The sequence below is a fragment of the Dama dama genome, chromosome 25 (assembly GCF_033118175.1).
Source record: "Dama dama isolate Ldn47 chromosome 25, ASM3311817v1, whole genome shotgun sequence".
Taxonomy (NCBI): domain Eukaryota; kingdom Metazoa; phylum Chordata; class Mammalia; order Artiodactyla; family Cervidae; genus Dama; species Dama dama.
In genome coordinates, this window is record NC_083705.1 from 16,475,369 (window position 1) to 16,496,836 (window position 21,468).

At 42.1% G+C, this 21,468-nt stretch overlaps 1 protein-coding gene across 2 annotated transcripts; it reads right to left on the reverse strand.

Moving 5' to 3' along the window:
* Nucleotides 1-12,807: 12,807 nt before the first annotated feature.
* BTF3 (basic transcription factor 3) lies at nt 12,808-19,604 on the reverse strand. Of its 2 annotated transcripts, none has more exons than XM_061129562.1 (6): nt 19,454-19,604; nt 18,801-18,869; nt 15,889-16,002; nt 15,265-15,466; nt 14,136-14,192; nt 12,808-13,251 (listed from the first exon to the last, which is right to left on the reverse strand). In XM_061129562.1, the coding sequence occupies exons 2-6, from the start codon at nt 18,867-18,869 to the stop codon at nt 13,205-13,207; spliced, it is 489 nt and encodes a 162-aa protein (XP_060985545.1). In that variant the 5' UTR covers nt 19,454-19,604; the 3' UTR covers nt 12,808-13,204. The 2 variants fall into 2 exon arrangements, with proteins under 2 accessions (XP_060985545.1, XP_060985544.1); XM_061129561.1 differs by lacking the exon at nt 19,454-19,604 and adding an exon at nt 19,216-19,440.
* Nucleotides 19,605-21,468: the final 1,864 nt, after the last annotated feature.

The window sequence follows — 21,468 nt, forward strand, 5'->3', positions numbered from 1 at the left end:
ACGGCAGCCCACCAGGGTCCCCCAGCCCTGGGATTCTCCAGGCAAGAACACTGGAGTGGATTGCCATTTCCTTCTCCAATGCATGAAAGTGAAGAGTGAAAGAGAAGTCACTCAGTCGTGTCCGACTCCCAGCGACCCCATGGACTGCAGCCCACCAGGCTCCTCCATCCATGGGATTTTCCAGGCAAGAGTACTGGAGTGGTGTGCCATTGCTTTCTCTATGGCTTTTGAGAAAAGGTTTTATTTCAAGGTCAGCTGACAAGGAGGCAAGAAACCTGGCTGAACTCTGTGTCTCTGAGCCAGGGTTCAGGCAAAATGTAAGGATTAGGGGAATTTCAAACTTTGGAAGCTGATTGGTTAGTCTGATATCAGTCCTTATATGCTACCGGTGCTTCTGGAAGCCAGATTTTCTCTATTGGAGGATTTCTCATTTTGTAAAGGGCTCTGGTAGAAGCATTTCTATTCTTTGAGTTCTGTAGTCTGAAGATTCTTGGTTCTGGGTTCATCCTGGAGACCTGGGTTCTCATCTAGCCTGTATGTAGTGCTGTCTCTAAAATAATTCAAGGTTTGATGAATCAATCAACCTATTTCAGGAGCAAAGTCAGTTTAAGCTGATCAGTATTTTACCCGCTGATTTACTCTCAACCCTCTTCTTGACTTGACCTTTGCCTGCTGGGCCCAGTCTTGGCACAGTTCTTCCTAAGCCAGTTTAGTGAGAATCTCCCACTCTTGATAGGTAATCAACTTGGCAATTCTTTAGCAAGAATCCAGTTTATCAAGAGTCCCTCTACCCTTGATCAAATTCCTCCTAGTAACTTTTCATCCACTGACCCCCTCATTATGCTTGTTGGCCATAAACCCCCAGTTTCCATTGCTGTATCTGGAGTTTAGTTTCTCTCTGCTCTTGAAATATTCTCAAAATAAGCATTCCCTGTTGTTCTAATTGGCTCAGTAGTTAAAAATTCCACCTGCCAGTGCAGGAGACACAAGAGACATGGCTTCAGGCCCTGGATCGGGAGATCCCCTAGAATAGCAAATGGCAACCCACTCCAGTATTCTTGCCCGGAGAATCCCATGGACAGAGTAGCCTGGTGGGCTGCAGTCCATGGGGTCACAAAGAGTCAGATACGACTGAGCACACGCATGCACAGTTCTAACAAGTGTCAGAATAACTTCTTTTACACCCTTCACCTCTGCGTGTCTGTTTCTGACTAGATGGTGTCACTGCCCATTAAGACAGAAAATGGCACTCAGCCTCCTGTAGGGTCAGGATGACTCCCTGGGGGAAACTCAGTCGGTTCCTCTGAAGCAGGACCACCTCTCATCCATGGGCCATACTGGACATTCATCTTCTGAAACAGAACCACAGAGCTGGCTGCACTCAGATCCATGAAAGAAGTGAGATGGCTCCACTCCAGGCCCAGACCTCTCCAACATCTTGAACCCCAGACAACCACACTGCTGCCCCCCACAACCGCCTCTGTCTCTCCCTGAAGGCCTGCCCTTGTCCTCTCTTGACTAGTTCCTCTGCTTGAAAGCCACGCATCCTGTTTCCCCAGTCCCCTGGAGCCTTGCAGAGTGACTCACTGAAGGACTATTAGGAGCGAACTGCTGATGCTGACTCCAGGCCCTTCCTCTCAGAGCCACGCTCGCAGTGCATCTGGGGCTTTTTGAAGACCAGCCGAGGCCCCAGTGCTCAGCAAGCCCTGTGTTTTCCTGATGATAGCAATGAGTTGAGGCCCTTGTTAAATGCAAGTTAATAGGCATCGCCCCCTAGATATTCCAAACCTGGGTTGGGGCCCAGGAATGTAGGTTTTTAAGAAACACTCCAAGGGATTCTTCTCTTCAGGGAATATTGGGAGACCCTGAAATTCTATCAAAACCCTGAATATTTTTACAGAAGTGGAAGTTGAGGCCTGCACAGGGGCAATGGCTCCCTTGGCAAATCCAAGTCCAGGGTCAGGCTGCTGATTCCTAGTGCAGTCACTTTGCCCCGTAGTTTTGGCTCAGAGAAGCAGGCGTCTCAGGCTGGGAGTGTGTGCAGCCCATTGGCCAGTGGGGGAGTAGTCCACTGCACTCATGATAACCCCTCTCCTACTGCCCTGCGGCCTGCCTGCGGTCGAGTTTACCTCTCAGTTAAAACAGGAAGCGAGCAGGCAGTGCAGACAATGACTGCTGCACCCTGCCCTCTGTCTGTGGATCTGTTCCCTGTGCCGAGGGTCAGGAGAGCCAGCTACAGTCTCTAGCGACCTTGAACCAGAGCCATTTTATCCATCTAGGCCCCAGTTTTTTCATGTGTAAAATGAGGTAATTGAACTAGATTAAGATTTCAAAATTTTTCCCTAGAAGAAGAGTCCCCCTGTTAGGTCCAGGAGCTCATTATAGAATTACAGTAAGACTTGGGGCTGATGTCAGGAAGAAGAAAGAGGAAGAAACGGAATCTGTGGGCACTGCTCAGAGGTGAGTCATCCTGGGGTGGGGAGGGAATAAGAGAGCTTTCTCAGGTGTAAATTCCTCAAAGCAGGTGATGAATGGAACCCTTCACATTCTTGGGAAATTATTACAGACCCAAGCTATTATTTTAATTTTTAATATAATGTTTTTTCTACATGTACAACCCTAAAAATGTATAAACTCCATGTTTATAGGTTAATATATAAATTGCAGAGCAAAACTGAAATCAAATATCATAAAGCTAATGAAATTCAAATTCATATTAATTTAATGTGATAGGTAAGCAGATAACATTGTCTTACAGAAACTAAATTGCCAATTTGCAGCTAATAATAGAAAAATGTTAGCTCAGATCTCGCCATATATTTGGGCTTCCCCGGTGGCACTAGTGGTAAAAGAACCTGCCTACTAATGCAGGAGATGTAAGAGACATGGGTTCAATCCCTGGGTCGGGAAGATCCCTGGAGAAGGAAATGGCAACCTATTCCGGTATTCTTGCCTGGAAAATCCCATGGACAGAGAAGCCTGGCAGGCTCCTGTCCATAGGGTCGCAGAGTCAGACATGGCTGAAGGGAATGAGCATGCACATGCGGTCATATATTTAGTCTTTTCCTATAATGTAAGTTTGAAAATATAACTCCCAAGAACATCTGTTTGCACATAAAACAGCAGTTTTAATACACGCCAGCCTTTGTTTGTAATTCAGGAGCAGGAAAACTACCATTTAACCAACATTCTGTAAGTGAGCAATGCAGATGTCACTTGATAACTCTGAAAAGTTTTCCCTTTGATTTGAAGATATTCATCTGCATTTAATGGACAACTAATCCAATTATTGCTATACTCCAGAACAGAGCCATTCTTCAAGGCACACTGACTACTGAGATTATTGTTAATTGAATCGTTGAAAATTGATATTTTCAAAGATGGAGAGCACAGTGCACATCTACTAGAAATGTAAACATGAACATTATGAGGCAAATTCCTTTTTAGTCTGACACGCCTGTATTTTGTGTGTCCTGAGATGATTCAGTTCTCCCACATTTCCGTGTTCAGCCTGTGGCAAGAAATCTCAGTGACAGAGTATACCAAGAAGTCAATTGGATTTCACTTGATATAAACTCAAAGAGAAACACATCAAAACAGAAACACAAGCATTCTGATGGTACATATCACTTACTCAAGTGTAGTCATCCGGAGGAGTCAGAATCTGTTTATAACAGCTGTGACAGATTATCATCACTATTAAATCAAAAATTTAAATTCTTCATAGAGAATCTACAGGTCTTTGAGAAATTGACCAACCCTGAGAAAGGAGAATTTAGCAGGAAAAGTTAAACTCTGTTTGATTTTAGGAGGCTGAAGTGCAAGTCTGACTCTGTCACTAACTGGCTCTGGAAGGTTGGGCAAGTGTTCACATCTTTAGGCATCTGTTTCCTCATCTATGAAACAGTCCTACAACCCCCTTACCTCACAGGATCACTCTGATGGTGAATGAGACAGCTTAGGTGAAGGTGCTTAAACTATCCACTTCCTGCTTACAAATGGAAAACAATCACCATGGCAGGGCCAAGTGGCTAGAGGTTGACTTCCGAACACTTTGAAATGTCCTGGCCAGTTATCCTTGAGGACCCGGGGACAGATGTGAGTATCTCTTGGCCCTTCCAGTCCTTCCTGTCCAGGCCTCTCCTGAGGAAGTAAGGGTGATGCAGTTGATTAAGCTTTCTGAAAGCATCGAAGAGGGCCCATTCCTTGCTCTCTGCTGCCCTCTCCAGTACGGAGGTTGGCATTGCATCAGATGGGTTCACAGCCAGTCGGAAGTACTGTGCAGGCCCAGGCCTTACTGTCCTCTGGGCGCCTCAGTCAGCCCCAGCCATTACTCAGATCCACAGCTACAGCCTGGCCTCCATTCACTGCAGGCTTCAGACCCCCAAGCCTTGAGCAAGCTCCTCTGTTCATTTTTCAGTCTGCACACTTCCTTCTCCCACTTTCTTGGTTGTTAGGGCTTAGTTAAGATGACTTTAGGGCCCAAAGACCCCATAAAGTTTCCTTATGTCTGCTGACCTGCAATGAAATCATTTCCAATTACATGTTAGCCACTGAGGTAATAGAGACATGCTTTGTTCTAATTCTATTTTAATGTTTGAGGTCTATTTGAATACCTAATTCTATTTTAATGACTAGCATTTGCATTAGCCTTGAGGCTGCGGTACTAAATGAACAAGGACTTCTTAAAAGTGGATTTTTTGTTTGCCATTCACAGCCTCATTATTCTTTTGAATAGAAAAGTAATTTCTAAATGAACCACATGGGACTTACAAGAGGCTCCAGTAGGTTCAGGGAAGAAAATATTAGGACTTTTATTTTTATATAGTATATTTAATTTTAGTCTTCTAAAATTTCAGTCTTGGACAATATTTTACAACATACATAATATACTAGCAGACCAGTACGGGCATAGAATTTACACATAAATTTGTTTGAGAATTTTTTTTAATTGAAATATAGTTGATTTACAATGTTGTGTTAAGGTCTGCTGTAAAGTGATTCAGTTATGTATATATATTTTATATATATATATATATACATATTCTTTTTTAATATATTCTTTTCCATTACAGTTTATCACAGGATATTGAATATAGTCCCCGGTGCTATACAGTAGGACCTTGTTGTGTATATACATAAATGTTTATATATTTAACAGGAATGCTAGTTTCATTTGATTTATTTGTTTTGTTCCTGAAGGGATATATTATACAATGATAAAAGATTAGAGAGCTCTTTTCTAGAAGACTATCCCCCTTTTCTGGGTTTCAGAGTAACAAAGTCAAAGTGAAAGTCTCTCAGTCTGTCCGACTCTTTGCGACCTCATGGACTGTACAGTCCATGGAATTCTCCAGGCCAGAATACTGGAGTGGGTAGCCTTTCCCTTCTCCAGGGGATCTTCCCAACCCAGGGATCGAACCCAGGTCTCCCGCATTGCCGGTGGATTCTTTACCAGCTGAGCCACAAGGGAAGCCAGAGTAACAAAGGGAGCTTCAGTAAAGTGTATTATGCTCTAACTCCATCCCAGACAGTAATCCACCATCTTCAGGAGTGAAGTTTGTGATATATGAATTTTTAAAAAGCACGCCCTGGTGATTCTGACACAAAGCCCTCTGCTAAATGTCATGTAGTTTAGACTGCCAGCTCACTGAGGGCAAACAGCATCAGTCTTGTTCATCATTTACCTGAGTAGCCTAACACACTGCCTGACACAGACGTTCTGTAAATATTTGCTGAAGGAGTGAATGATGAACACATGAATCACCATCTGGAGAGGGCCACTGCTAGCACCCTGGACTTTGTTTTTATGTTTTGTGTTCCTCTCTGATTATTTTGCACAGTTGAGAACCAACTACATATAAAAGTGAGTAGCTTATCTGATCAGTTTTAGTAAACAGATGTTCAATATTAAAAATGACTGAAGTATTTCAGCATTGTTTGGCATTTGGCATCTCCTATTTCAAATCACACTAGGTAAAAAAATCTTTTTACATAGAACTGTCTTCTATATACCTAATTATAGGCAGAGGATAGAGTCCCAGAGTGGGATTTTCAAGGACTGAGAACATTTTAAAGGCTGTAGCTGCTGTGGGAAGGACGAAGGAACACGGACCCCTGGAGCGGAAGGCTGTGGTTTCGGGAACAAGAACTCTCCGGTGTTTGTGATCTAGTAGAGGAAGGATCTTCAGTGGAGCCCTCTGGGGCAGCAAGAAACCGCGGTGTGTCTCATGGCATCTGAGGCCCTGCTTCCACGACTCCTGGGCTGTGACCCTTAGATTCTTCAAGCCTAAGTTTCTCTACCAATAATGTGACTTTTCACAGCCACACGACAGGACAGTTGACTCTGAAGCACTACTAGGTGTTAGAAACAAAATAATGTTTACACTTGTCAGAGGGACGGAAAAAGCCTTGGAGTCTGGGAGTGGTTTCCATGAAAAGATGTCATTCTGTCTCTCTCAATACACTGTTGACCCACAAGGCAGGGTGACCGCAGACCCAGGCCCCCGAAGAAGGTGCAGAGATGCTAGGAATTCTGGCCAATGGGTCGCCTCAGAAATATCAAGGGTGTGTCTCACTTTTTGCACAGGGCAGCACTGCTGAGCTCGGAGAGAAGACCAAGAGCCGTCTGAGCACTGTTTTACTCTTCATGGTGTACCCGTAAAACCAGCCAGGCAGCTTGCCTCTCCTGCTCTCCCAGGACTGCTCGGGCCAGAAGCCAGCAAGCAATGCCCTTTGGAATGCTTGAAACCAAGATCAAGGTTTACCTTTCATCTTTGGCAGAGTTGTACCAAACTTTGGTGTGTTTAAGAGTGACCTGAGGTGCTCAAAAAATATACAGACCCCCTGTCCCACCCTCTGGAGATCGTATAGGTCTCAGGTGCGGAGCCCAGGAATCTGCGTTGCCTTCGGTGATTCTCAGGTATGTAGCCTGAAGGCCAGTTTTGGGAAAAAACACTGGCACAGTCCTGGGAGGGGAACCAGAAGACCTGAGTGTCAAATGAGATAGTTCCCCTGACCTCAGCATAAGCCTCAGAAGTCACTCTACCTCATTGGCCCTGTTGCTTCACCTTAAAGCTTCATTTTTACAATCCAGGGAGCAACACCCATTCATCAAAAGCCTGTTGCTCAGAGATTGAATTAGATACTGTAGATAGGAGCAGCATGGCTACAACCTCCGAGCACACACGGAAGGCCCTAACTGCTGTCTCCTGCCTTTCACACTGCGGTGGACACGGACCGCAGCTGGCTGATTCACGCCATGCCCCCAGCCGAGACTCTGCCCCGAGATGAAGACCTGTTTCCCTTGTGTTTGTGCGCTTTGCTGTGACAGAGCGATGCTGGCCTCCCACCAAGCGGTGTCTCTGCATTTCCTGCCTAGCATGCCTTGTGCTTGGAGCGCTGGCTAATGCGATCAGTCCTGGGATCACCTTCAGGATACCTGTAAAACCTGCGAGTAGGTCTCCCTGCTAGGTGATGAAGCTGTCACAACCAGCCAGAGTTATCCCTCTTGTACTTCCAGAATGAGGGAGTCTCCTGATGAGGCTAATCAAGAGTGAGTCCACGTGCTGCGTGCCAACCATGGCTCTGGACACCCAACACAATTGTTCTTTCCTGTCAACCATCTTGTGAGGTGGATGCTGTTATAACCATGAGGAACAGAGACCTGGGGGAAGTTAGGTGACTGGCCCAAGATTATACAGCTTGGTAAACCGACAAGCCAGGGCTCCAATCCAGGTCTGGCCAGCGCTAAAGCTTCCGCAGATGTGGTTTCTATCTTCCAGGGGTTTCTGCCGCATTTAGGGACACGAGGATACAGTGGTGAACATTTTATCCAGTGTTAAATGAGGTTGGGTGGGGTGACAAATATTGTTAGCAATTCAAGTGAGACTAGCCACAATCACAGTGCCAAGAATCTCATGGATTAAGGGATATGCACACAGTGGTGTTACCTGCCTCTTAATGAGTAACCTAGTCCAACTGTAGAACTTTCAAGAAGCAAAATATAGACAGCTGAATGTTCATGGTCACAGATGCATACCTTAACATCCAGTTCTTGTCTCATAAATCCTCCAGACTTGTCACATCGACAGTGTCAAACAACTTTACAGGGCTGGGCTTCTTATGTGGGGACCTCACTACTTGCTTGCCCCCCTCCCTGCTCCGTAATGGCTGGCTGGACTGCAGTGCATAGACAAGGCAAGTTAAAAAGCAGTCACCAGCAACTCATATCTAAAGTACAGAATTACACTTAAAACATTATCAATGAATGAATGCTTCTATTAGAAATAACATCATTGTCTACATAGGCCAAAAGCCCAGCGGTCTCCCACAAAACTTAATATTCATGTTCCCCAATGAGTAGACTTGGACATACGTGGACCAGGTGTGTGACACAAGAAACGACTGTGGGGATTGTTCAGACAAATCAGGTAAAGATGAAAACATGTAATTAATGTTTTAACGAGTTGCTAACCTTACATTTCAGTCATATAAATTGACTCATGCTTAGAAATCTTCCTAAGGATGTTCACATTCACAATTGAGCAATTCTATCATTTCCAGTAGTTTGTATATTTAAACTAGGTGAGTTCTCTAGCTAAGAAGCAAATAAAGCCAGATTTGCAAAAATTAACAAAGGAAAAAATCTTGATGAACAATTCTTGCATTTCTTCGGAAATGTGGTAAAATCAAAGAAAAATCTGAATGCTTTGACTTTCAAAGATTTTTGTTTGTTTATTTAACCTTTGGCATTTCCTTGCCAGTCGTCCACCACTCTCCCCTCGAGACGCCTTCCACAGGGTTTTCCTATGATGATTTTACACTGTGTAGTACCCTGATCACTTTGGTAAATCAATCTGGTAAGGTGGATTACTCTAAAACCATGGTGGTAGATACAAGATACATTGCTCGCCCCAATCAGCAATGTAAAAGACTTAGCGGGAATAAAATACACTGAACAGATCATACCTTGCCTTTTGTATAGTCCTCATGCAAGGTAGAAATAGAAGTGCTTCCTAGGAGTTGTATGTTATCTAACAAGGTGTTGACAACAGAAGACTAAAAGTATAAACAGATCTTTGTTGCTAGCTGCCAAATTACCTAATATTGATTCTCTTCCTTATGAATTAAAAGTATAAACTCATACAGATCCTCCTTGTTTATGTAATGTGTCAGTATGTTTATTTTCAGGCTGATGGAGAGAGGCAGTACTCCTCATGGCTTTTCAAAGTACAAATTCTCTCACCCAAACATGTAGAATCTTTAACAAACAACTGCAGTATTCCTCTTGGACAGTTTTTCTTAATATTTTAAAAATCCAAATGGCTGTATTCTTTCCCAACAGTATCTTTCCCAGTTCACTTTGACCTTTTAACAGTTAGGCTTTTAAAAATAATAAAATTGTCTAGTTTTACAGTGCCCAAAGTGTTCGGGCTGAAGATGTGATACTGTTTTCTTTGCAGACTGTGACTGCATTCCCAGAACTCGCTGCAAAGACGGCATTCAAGACTGTGCTGACTGGAGTGATGAAAATTTATGTGAATAGAAGCTTTTCTAAACTATTATTTTGGAAAGACTAAAAACTGTTACTAATTCTGTTAAGACTTCTCTCCCCACAATATGACATATGTATCTTAAAGGTGTGTGGGGGTGGTGGTATGGAGGGAGTTACTAAAGCACAAATCGAGTGTTATGTAATAGAGAACAAAATGACTGGTAGAAATCAGACCCAACCTTTAGCGACCTTTGGCCTGTTTTTAAACTTTAAGTTTCCAATTTTTAGAATGTAGCTTTCTGTCCTTACACACAGGGTTATAATGACACAAGTGTACTCTAGTTCAGTTATTTCAACAAGATTTTTAATCCTGGGACTTCCCTGGTGGTCCAGTGGCTAAGACGCCACACTTCCAATGCAGGGGGCCCAGGTTCCATCCCTGGTCAGGGAACTAGATCCCATATGCCACAACCAAGAGTGTGTATGCCATAATTAAAAAAGAAAAAGATCTCACATGCTGCAACTAAAACCTGATGCAGCCAAATAAAAAAATGAAATAAAAAAAAAAAGAATATCAATCCTAAGAATCCTCAGTTCAGAATCAATGTCTATCTCTTTATTAGTGTAACCCTGGTTTAGATCCAACTGAAAGTAAGTTTGATTCAAAAGCAGTGGATGGCAGCCAGCAAATAGGGATAACAGCCAAAAGATCAACCAGATCAGAATGATCTGCCCTCCAGCCTACTAGGGCCTGAAATTCTTTACGGCAGGTACTAAGGTCAAAAGAGCAGACCAGGGTTTGAGTCTCACCCTACTACTTATGAGCTTCCCTGGCGGCTCAGATGGTTAAGAATCTGCCTGCAACGCCGAAAATCTGGGTTCAATCCCTGGGTTGGGAAGATCCCCTGGAGGAGGGCATGGCAACCCACTCCAATACACTTGCCTGGAGAATCCCCATGGACAGAGGAACTTGGTGGGCTATAGTCCATGGGTGGCAAAGATTCAGACACGACTGAGTGACTAAGCACACACACACACTCCTACTCAAGGGGTATGTTTTAAGGGTTCCCTTATCAATAATGTGACTCTTTAGGGGAGACTTTTATGACAATTGGTAATCACAAGCTAGAATCAAGATTGCTGGGAGGAATATCAACAACCTCAGATATGCAGATGATACTCTAATGGCAGAAATCAAAGAGGAACTAAAGAGCCTCTTAATGAGGGTTAAACGGGAAAGTGGAAAAGCTGGCTTAAAACTGAACATTCAAAAAACTAAGATCATGGCATCCAGTCCCATCGCTTCCTAGCAAATAGATGGGGATAAAGTTGCAGATTTTATTTTCTTGGGCTCCAGAATCACTGTGGATGGTGACTCCAGCCATGAAATTAGAAGATGCTTGGTCCTTAGAAGAAAAGCTATGACAAACTTAGACAGCATATTAAAAAGCAGACATCACTTGCCAACAAAGGTTGGATGACATCACCAACTCAGTAGACCTGAGGTTGAGCAAACGCCAGGAGATGGACAGGGAAGCCTGGCATGCTGCAGTCCATGGGGTTGCAGTGTTGGACATGACTTAGTGACTCAAGATGATGAGTTATACAGTGCTTAAGATAATAATAGCCACAGGAATTGTGGGCAACTAAAGAAAAATTGTAGGATATGGTGGACTGTATTAGCTGAGAAAAAAAACCTCTGCTCTCCTTTTGTGGGGGAGGATTATATTTCCTCAATCCTCACAGCTACCAGACTTGACTATGTATGTGCCTTGTCTGGCTGCCAAAATTTGTTAATGACATATGTCATGTTCCAACCTAAGTTTGAAGACCCAGCTGGTTGTTCACAATCTCTTTTCCCTGTCCTGAGACTGGTAACGCTGATTAAAGGCTGTTTTGGGAGTAAAGTGGAGCCCTGCCACAGGCAAACCACAAACATCAAGTGATACTGAAAATGTTACAAGAAAAACCTTACTAGTCCAGAGCCACCAACATACCACCAGATCCTTTATTTCGACCCTCTCCTGTACAGATCAAAGGCAAATAACTGAAAGGATGTTCAGATAATGGCATTTTCACATGCTCAAGTCAGCCTGTCGCTGCAATCTCTTGGAGTGAGCTGAAAACATCTCTAAATGTGCTAGTGAAGAAAGCATCACCAGGGAGCTCATGAGAAATGCCAATCCTTGGGCCCTACAAGTCTTCTCAATCCTCTGCCCTCCAGGCAAGCTGCTGCACTTGCTTTAGCCAGTTACATACAAGAAGTGATATGTGCAACAGCTTTAAGAGCCAGCACATGACCCGTTGTCTTCTCACTCTGCCAGATGGAGGCTGCTTCATCAGCCTGGGACCAGGAGTATGTAGCATAGCCTAATCTGACCCACAAGTCTGGAGACATGTACTTACGTTTTGTAATTTTGTAAACCACTGAGACTTTAGTCCTAGTTACTGTAGCAGCACATCTTAATAGAAATACAGTAAGATATGCACTTTTTTCATAGCATCTCATTTTTGTGAGTTAACTAATAGTGACTTTAAGATATACCTGTATAATAACTTCAAAAGGTACTTTCAAATTGGTATGGAAATTTAAAATAAATTATTGTTGCAAGCAGAAACTAAGGTATGATTGCTAATACAATTTTTAAAAAGTAGCCCTATATTGCAAGAATTCTCTGGGGTAATGGAACTGTATTCAGTATGCTGTAGTGGCAGTCGCATTACATGTTAAAATTCTTACAACTGTCAATTTTACTGTTAATTTTAAAAGTAAAAAAAGTTTAAGGAAAAAAGTATTCATTTAAAGTGTTATCACTTTAGGAAGACAAGGTGACACTCCTAACACAACTTATTTTTTCAGGCATCTTAGAGAATAACTACCTAGAAGGGAGCGAAGAAATTAACCGTTTTTTTTTTTTTTTTTTAAGTAAACCTCAGTTGTATCTGGAGAAGGAAATGGCAACCCACTCCAGTATTCTTGCCTGGAGAATCCCATGGACGGAGGAACCTGGTGGGCTACAGTCTACGGGGTCGCAAAGAGTCGGATATGAGTGAGCGACTTCACTTTCACAGTTGTATCTACAAAATGGAGCTACTAGTCCCTACTTCATAGATTGAGGATTAAATGAAAGAAAACTATTATAATATATATAAGGCACTTAGTATCTTTACAATACAGACAATATTAAGAGGAAAAACTCCACTCACCCACCAGAGAATATTTTCTTATAATTACGCCCATCACAAACCATGGAAGCCCAAGACCCACTGGAGAAAAAGTTTTCAAACATAAGAACTTTATACCACCACTGTTACTCATACTGTCATTTTAAATCTTTAATCAGATTCCATTCATCATTATCAGTCATATTACATGCCATGATTAGCTTTCTATAAACAATTTTGCCTTCTGTGTACAAATTGGTATCAATGAAATAAAAAATAAAACCATATACTAGGCAAAGAATTTTATTTATCTTTGTCTCAAACTTTATTCTTAGGCTTCTTCAGCTTCATTAGCTGCAAAGAATGAATTGTATATAAGCAAAAACTGAAAAGAGCTGCAGTGTCCAGGGGCTTAGGCTTAAAAATATTAGAGATCTAGATTTTATCAGATCCATAAACAAAATTTTAAAAAGCAGTCATAATATAAAATAGCAGCTCCCAGTAACTTCTTCAAGATTTATCTTCTTCAGAAGTTAATTCAATTCAGTTTGCTTCATTCTTGGAAGCCTCATCAAAATTCTCCACAAGATCTAGGAAAAGGAAAAAGAAAAAAGAGAAACTCAGAAAAAAAGCCAAGTCTAAAAAATAATCATCCGTTGTTAAAAAGGAGATAGGGAAATGCTCTCAAAATATATCCTACAGTTAAATTAGGATATATATTAAGACATTTTTTATTTCCAATGAGACCACTAATCATTCGGTATATTTTCAAGTGTATAATCTGACATATAATTAACATAAAAGAGGGAGATATTAATTTTCAATGACACAACTATTACGCTTAAAGAATATACATGTCCTCCCCATTCCCACCCCACTTTAAGAATTACAGTTTAGCAGTGTAATATATTAGTTAGGGCAGAATCAAAGAATACCACTACACAATTTGAAGTTTTCCTGGATACCTCAGGACACCTGTCTATGCAAAGTAGTATTTCTGAGTCTAGGCAGTCTACTGCCCAATATTTGTTTCACAACAAAATAAATTATCCAGTAACAGCCAGGATAGAAAAATGCCTCACTGTTGCCAAACAAGTTTTTCTGCTGATTTGAGAGTGATTATATACCAAGATATTTCTACCACTTCTTCATGCCTTTTCGTACATCTATGGATCTCATACACAGTGGGAAACAGGTGATTTGTGATCTACAAGTAGCTATTATACTGAGGTTACAATATACATACCTATTAACTCAGTATTTAAGGTTAGATACCTTCCTGGGATTCCAAACAGAAAAACCAAGCCTAGAAACCTAACTTCCAACTGAACAACACTGTGTTATTTTTCTCATTTTCCCTTTGCCCCACTTTACCCTATGACCCACCTCCCCAGGTAATCTTTCCTATGGTGCAAAGATTCTTCATTCTCCCTTGCTAAGATTCTCTAGTTTAACCACAAGTGAAGGTTCCTACCTGGAACTTCATCATCATCCTCCTCTCCAGTGGCAAGTGGTGCTTTCCCATCCACGGCTGTGAAAGAAAACGTGAGTGTTCAATAAACATTAACCAAGAGAACAACACATGAAAGCTCAAATGCTGTTATGACTTAGGTTTATGGTGACGTGGGACTTCATCTATAATACTAGCAATAACATGATAGTCTAATGTCCACAAACAAGCAAGAATACTAGTACCAGTCAACACGCCAAATTCCAAATCCATCCTTCCAACCCCGCTGACCTACAACAGGGTAAAGGTAAATCCACATACCAAAAAACCTTTACTGAAGTGAAAACAAAAAAAACCAAAAAACTAAAAGTGCCTTTGCTGATAAGCCTCCACTTTCCTTTTACTACACAAGAGAGTGAACTACACTTGAGAGGTGAGACCTCACAGTACTAGCCGGGTACAATTTTCCATGGTGTCCTTCAAAAGTCTACCTCAGCTATGAAAGCAGGCTTTTCAGCAAGACAAAACAAGCAAACACACACACATACAAACTGATTAAAGCAGAGTGAGCAAATGTCAAGAAAAACATGGATGACTAAATAGCAGGTCATATAATAAATCTATCTTGATTCATTATTTCCACTGCTCAAAATTTTAATCAGAGGCCTTCAGCATAAAGTAGCTATCCCCCTTACGTACACCTCTTCAACCACACAACGTTCTGCTCTAAACAAAACCCTCATTACACCATAATCCAAAATAGTGGCAAGCCAATTCTTAAAAGACTGTTGGCAATATACCAGTTGAATTTGTAAAACTAAAGAATATATTTTAATATATTTCAATCTAAACTGCCATTCATTTTTAAAAAGTCCTCATTTCCAGCTAAAAAAGGTAATTTTAGTCTCTGATCCAAAAGAGAAAGCTAGTAGAAAAAACATTTCACTTAATCAAGTATAATGATCGTAGCATACTAGATAAATTACTGAACACACTAAGAACACTGGCTTAAAATCAATATAAAAATTGATATTCTTTAGAGAAAAGTTTACATTTCCAAATTTAAAGATATTCATATCCATTTGCATCATCAATTTTAGAACTCTACTGGTAAGTCAGTAACCCTGGGCAAAACTGCTACTAGCAAACTCACATTGTTTGGGCAGAGCTTCAGCCAGTCTCCTTAAACTGGTCAGACTGTCGGCACCAAGCTGGTTTAAGATGCTGGGGAGCATTTCTGTCAGTTGCTTTGTCTCAGCGTGGCCTGTAATGGTGAAAGTGTTTGCTGCCAGAGATGCCTGAACTTTAGGGTTGTTAAAGTGGATCACTGTTCCTTGATTTGTGAACATATTCACCTAAAAAGAAAAAAAAAGTGAAGTCGCTCAGTCATGTCCAACTCTTTGCGACCCCGTGGACTGTAGCCTACCAGGCTCCTCAGTCCATGGGATTTACCAGGCAAGAGTACTGGAGTGGGGTGCCATTTAATTTAAATTAGCAACACCCGTCAAAATCTCTTTAAAACTGAACATTTTATTAAGCAGAAGCAGAAGTCTAAGTAACCTGTATTTCACTGTACTGCAGAAGCAAAATTCTGCCTGAAATGAAAAGCACGACCTAATCGCTTTACACTTAGTAATCTCCCTGATATTAATCGAGTACAAACAAATATTTTAGAGATGAAATTCTCTGCTGGAAGTAGAGTCAAAAATCATAAATGCATGAACAACAGTTTTTAGCCAAATCTTAATTTTGTGAAGAAATAAAATTTGACACTTACCTCTTCAATACCAGAGATATTGTTTACCCCTAACTTCTTTAAAGAGAACTGAAGTTTTTTGTCATCTGCTGTGGCTGTTCTATGAACCACCTTCTTCTTTCTGCGAGCAGTTCCCTATTGGAGGGAGAAAAATAAAGAATATAGCACATGTTTATGCCAGAAGAGGCATTTTCAAATGGACAATTTCTAATTCCTTTCTAACCTCTCAATTTGTGTTAAGAAAATTACCATAACCACAACCTTTTATGCAGTGAGTAGGCATATTAAGGCACTGATAAAAGCTAAAAGAGGGGAATAAAGAAAACTGCGTACAAAACCTTCATAATTTTTACACTTCTAGTTTTGTCAGATATAAAGGAGTGATCTTTCCCAAGTTTTACTTTTTCACATTATCTGCTCTAGAAATTATCTGAGGTAGCATGTGCCAACCTTAATTAAGCCTCATTTAGAAACTCCATGTTGATAACCATTATTTAACCTTCTGTTTTTATATTAAAGAAAAACTAACATTCCTTAATATTCACAGGCAAGATCCTAAAAGACACAAGTCTATATACAGACTTCTACGCACCCAAGAGTAAAATCTGAAGTTCTTAACTTACCAGGCCCCTACACAATCTGCCCTGCCCCTACGATGCCACTCTTGACACTACGACACACACACTTACCTTCAGCCAAGTAAACCTTCTTGCTGTTCCTTAAATAGGCCAAATATGCAAACAGGAGCCTCTGCATGTACTGCTCCCTCTTCTAACATTTGCAGGACTCCCTACCTCACTTCAGATCTCTGCTCTTATGTCACCAAACCTGAGTGGCCTTTCCCAACCAACCAGTGAAAAATAGAAATTCCCACTCTCTATCTATCCAGGTTTTTCTTCAATCTAGTAGAGTACAGTATCTGACCTCACTGAAGGCATACAGCTTGATGAATGAATAAAATACTGTCTTCAGGAAAACTTGCCTCCTGTACATTTATGTCAAATCTCCAAATCCCCCTCTTCTCAAAACTCAAGCCATCACCTCTTCTGTGCCTTCCCCAAACCAAATCATCATGATCTCTGTATTTTGAAAATGCTTCTATTTCACTATGTATATTACACTACGAAAAGTGTCTTACTTTTTTTAAAGATGCCCATCCCCCCACTAGGGCTAAAGTCCCCCTCTAATGACTTTCAACTTTAAATTTTATACTCTCAGGATTGAGCAATAGTAAAGCCTTAAACAAATCACAGTGTACCTGAAGAAAATATCAATAGCTACAAAAAATATGGTTATGAAACCCCTCAAAAGCCTCTAAGAACATTATCTTGAAGTGGTCATGCAGATACCCTGGCTTCCAAAGAATTCTCTCTAAAATATATCCCAAAGAATTACCTAAGATTCTAAAAACAAAACCAGTCTGCATTCTTTATGTTTCAGACCCTTGACATTCAATTTTTACTGAAATATTTTATTATCAATGCTCTGACCAGATACTGAAAAAAAGGGGCCTTCACGGCATTTACCTAAAAATACCTAATGCTTGCAGATTTCTCTAAAGCAACGCTAACTCATCTATTTTCACATACCACAGTAAGTAGGTTTCTTAAAAGGTAAAGAAAATGTTTTCTACATTACAATGATGACAGACTACCTATATTAACAATTAAAATTTACTCATACACCAGCCTTAAGAATCTTCAACTTTCCTTTACCCTAGAATCTCTTTCATGAGTTAAAGACTAATGATCAGATTAACAACAACAACAAAAGGCACACAAGCACATTATTCACATGACTCCTCTGAAACCTGCACTAAAAGGAATGATGATTAACAACCTATAAGAGCTCCCAAACACTGACCCAGGAGGAATGAGTCTTCTTGGCACCTGAAGGTCACATCTAGCTTATAACAATTGCTAAAAAAGAAGAAACACCTACTACTGTTACTGGGTAGGTGCTGATCTTGAAAACCAGCTTTGGGGGAGGGGAGGGGAGGATTAGGATACTTTCACTGTTGGCAAAATCAGTACTTAATAGACTCTACTTGAAGTCAAATGCTTAAAGTAGGAAAAACTAATAGACAATAAACTTGTAGCAAGGAAGCTTTACACAAGTTTTACCAAGTAAAGACATGTTCTGTTCCAATAGGCTACCACACCTTGTTAAGCACTAGGAATGTGCTAACACAATGCAAAATAAAATTCGGCAGACCTTTGGTAGAGTGGATTTCTTATTTAAGCAAATTAGAGAATCTAAATCTTACCAAGTTCAAAAAAGAATCCCCTTGAAGGGGACCAGCATCTACCAGGAAAATTCAATTAACCCATACCTGATCATTTAAAAACCTGCCACTCATCACTCCCATTTTCTCACTTTTAGTGTAATTTAAAAAATCGAAAGATATCTACACAGGTAGTACTTCCAAACCCACAGTCATTGCTCTCGCATTCCTATGCAATGTACCTAAAGAATGACATCTTCAAATACCCCAGAAAATATACAACTACTCTAGATTGCATTTAGCTAAGAAAAGATCACAGAAACATCTTAATTTACAAGTGACCTGAACTTCCAACTATTAAGTACAATTATCCAGAGCCATTTGAAAAGACAGGTGAAACTTAAAATTCAGTTAATTTTAGTTGTTTATAAAAAAAAAAAAATCAAGCACCAACTTTACACAACTTAGGTTATAAAGTCATGACAAAACAAGCCAAGGGTTTAAGGGCCACGTGATGACCTAACTGAAATGATACATAGGCTACATTGTATATCTAACTTAATTCCTGCCATTCCCTTCACACGATTTGCTAGTTCGATGAAATGCCCTCTCGAAACAAAGTGACAAATCAGTTATATTAGAAATGCAAAGGAGAAGAAACCTAAACCACAAAACTTCACAACAAAAAACCCCAACTATTTAAACTTACTTTCCCACCAATGCGCACTTGTGCCTGCAGTTTGGCGAGTTTCTCCTGGTTCATGATAGTTTCTTTCATCTAGAAAAACAGGAAACCCTCAGCGAGGAATGCTCTAGTTCACTCCAGCATTCCACGCTCGTTATTTCCCAAGACACCAGCAGAATAAATGTCCTACACAGGCAGAGGCCTGGATCCCAAACCCACCCCGCCAAGCTCCTGAAATTTCAATTTTCGAGGGAGCCCAAAGAGCACCCGCTTTCCCATCCCACTCCCACAACTCCCCAGCTCTTTACAAGCCCAGAGAAAGGGCTTTAATCCACGCCTGATCGCCTCCCCCATCCCCACCCCCACCCACGGCCCCGGCCTGGCCTCGGCCTAGCCAGGGCCTGCCCTGCCCGGCCACTCTCCGCAAGCCTCGCGGTACCTGAGGCTCCTGTCCTCGGGTTCCGCCGGGAGGTGGAGGAAGAGATGCCGCCGCCTCGCCCCCAGGGCAGCCGCCCCTGGCCCGACCTCGACCCCGAGAGTCAGCCTGAGTGGGTGCGCCCGTCCGTCGCATCGCCTTCCTCTCCTCAGCCCTGTCCCTCCCTGTCTCGCTCCTTCCGGGAACGTCCCGCCCCCGTTCCCGTCCGCCTCCCACGCCGGCGTCCAGAGCCTTTTTGTACCTTGTTGGAGCGGAAATGGGGCCGCGCGGGGGACTAGGGTTGGCGCTCAGGTGGTCTCGGGCAGACCAGCTGAGGTTGGGCGCACACACGCGGGGACGCAAGATGGCAGCTAGAGGGAGGCCGGAAGTGACGCAACGCCACTTCCCCCAAAAGTCAGGAAACGGACTTCTCCGAGCGCTCAGTGCCTGGCTGCGCACGCGCGTCCTCAAGGGGCCTCGTTTGTGACGGTTTCCTGTGCCCTCCTTTCCTCGTTCAGCAATGGCAGGGTTGAGACCGCACGAGAGACTGGGCTGGCAGCACCGCGAGTGACCCTGGGAAAGGCTGTGGAGGGTCCAGAGAACACGGTTCTTTGCACAGTTAGGGTTGAGTAAGTCTCCCTGTCTCAGGGCCCCACCCCCAAGTCCTTCAGGCTCGGAAGACAGCGCCTGTTCACGTTTGCGGAAATAAGGGGGGCACCTAGAGTGTGCTCACCTGTTTAGCCACTCTCCACTCGCTGGGAGGTGTAGGTTGGAGCGATCATCGGAATGTTTTAGACTTTCCCCTTCCGCCCGATTTAACCTTTACTGAGAGGTTTTGCAAAAAATGAGGCTAACTTAGCTTTCCAAAGTTAGGTTGGTTGCCGGACCGTGGTTCAGAATTTCTGGGAAGCGTGTTCAGAAAGCAGACCTGAGTCCCATCTCTCAGCGATTCATTCTGACTGAGGATAGGAGCAGGTAATCTGCATTTCAGCGGATGGCTAACCACTTTAGATCCGTGAACTTACTTACCCTATTTTTTATGAGTCTTAGATAAAAAGTTGACTACTTGATACCAGTTGGCATGGATTTGACTGTTAGCGATTCACAGTTGAACACGTTTTACCTTTCTGAACTGAGTAATTCAGTCAAAGGAGAATTTGTGCCCGGTGTGCTTGGGGAAGTTAAAAATTTCTACACACTAGGACAAGCTTTAAGACAGTCTTAAAACAACTGATATTGAAAATGGCAATTTAAATCATAATGCTAGCTGATCAAACTTTTTGTGGTCTTAGGAAAAGTCTTTGCATATTAAAAAGTGAGTCGGAAACCTAAATTAGAGAAAATATAATTTATGTAAAGCAAGAAAACTTGTCTAGGTGCAGATTTCTCTCCAATTAAGATTAACATTTCTGTTTTTGAATACTTATCTAATGTGAATGTGTCAAATTGTAGCATCTCTGAGAAAAGAACTGATGAGGACCTCAGTGTTGTTTTTTTAGGATAGTGTAACAGTTGATGTTTTCTCAAAAAAAAACAATGTTGCTTCTATTATTAAATATGAGTCAAGTTTACTAAAGAAAAGGGAGTTTGTACTATTAGGCTCTAGGGGGTCACTATCCTAACAATAAATTCTGACTCTGCTAATATTTACATACTAGTCTTTAAAAGATATAAGAGATTCCTCCCTGACTCCCTCCCCAGAAAATAGCTACTAAGTTGCCATCTTAGCTCAGTGAGGCCAAATAAGTAACACGCATATTACCATTTCCTCCCAGCTCCCAATGTCTATGGCAAATATGGGTAACTGGCTCTCACACTTTATTGCTGCTGCTGCTGCTGCTGCTAAGTCGCTTCAGTCGTGTCCGACTCTGTACGACCCCATGGATGGCAGCCCACCAGGCTCCACCTTCCCTGGGATTCTCAAGGCAAGAACACTGGAGTGGGTTGCCATTTCCTTCTCCAATGCATGAAAGTGAAAAGTGAAAGTGAAGTTGCTCGGTTGTGTCCGACTCTTCGCAACCCCATGGACTGCAGCCTCCCAGGCTCCTCCGTCCATGGGATTTTCCAGGCAAGAGTACTGCAGTGGGTTCCCCTTGCCTTCTCCGACTTTATTGCTGAGCTTGAACAAGTCTAAGAATCATTTACCGAGCACTCAACCTGGCCGTGCCCACTCCAGTGTTCTTTCCTGGAGAATCCCAGGGACGGTGGAGCCTGGTGGGCTGCCGTCTATGGGGTCGCACAGAGTCAGACACAACTGAAGCGACTTAGCAGCAGCAG

Coding starts and splice junctions, on each gene's coding strand:
- BTF3 (XM_061129561.1), bottom strand. CDS start 19,347: ATGCGACGGACGGGCGCACCCACTCAGGCTGACTCTCGGGGTCGAGGT. Junction 18,870..19,215: donor CCCGAGGACAGGAGCCTCAG/GTACCGCGAGGC, acceptor CTGTTTTTCTAG/ATGAAAGAAACTATCATGAA. Junction 14,193..15,264: donor TGAAGCTCTGCCCAAACAAT/GTGAGTTTGCTA, acceptor TTTCTTTCACAG/CCGTGGATGGGAAAGCACCA.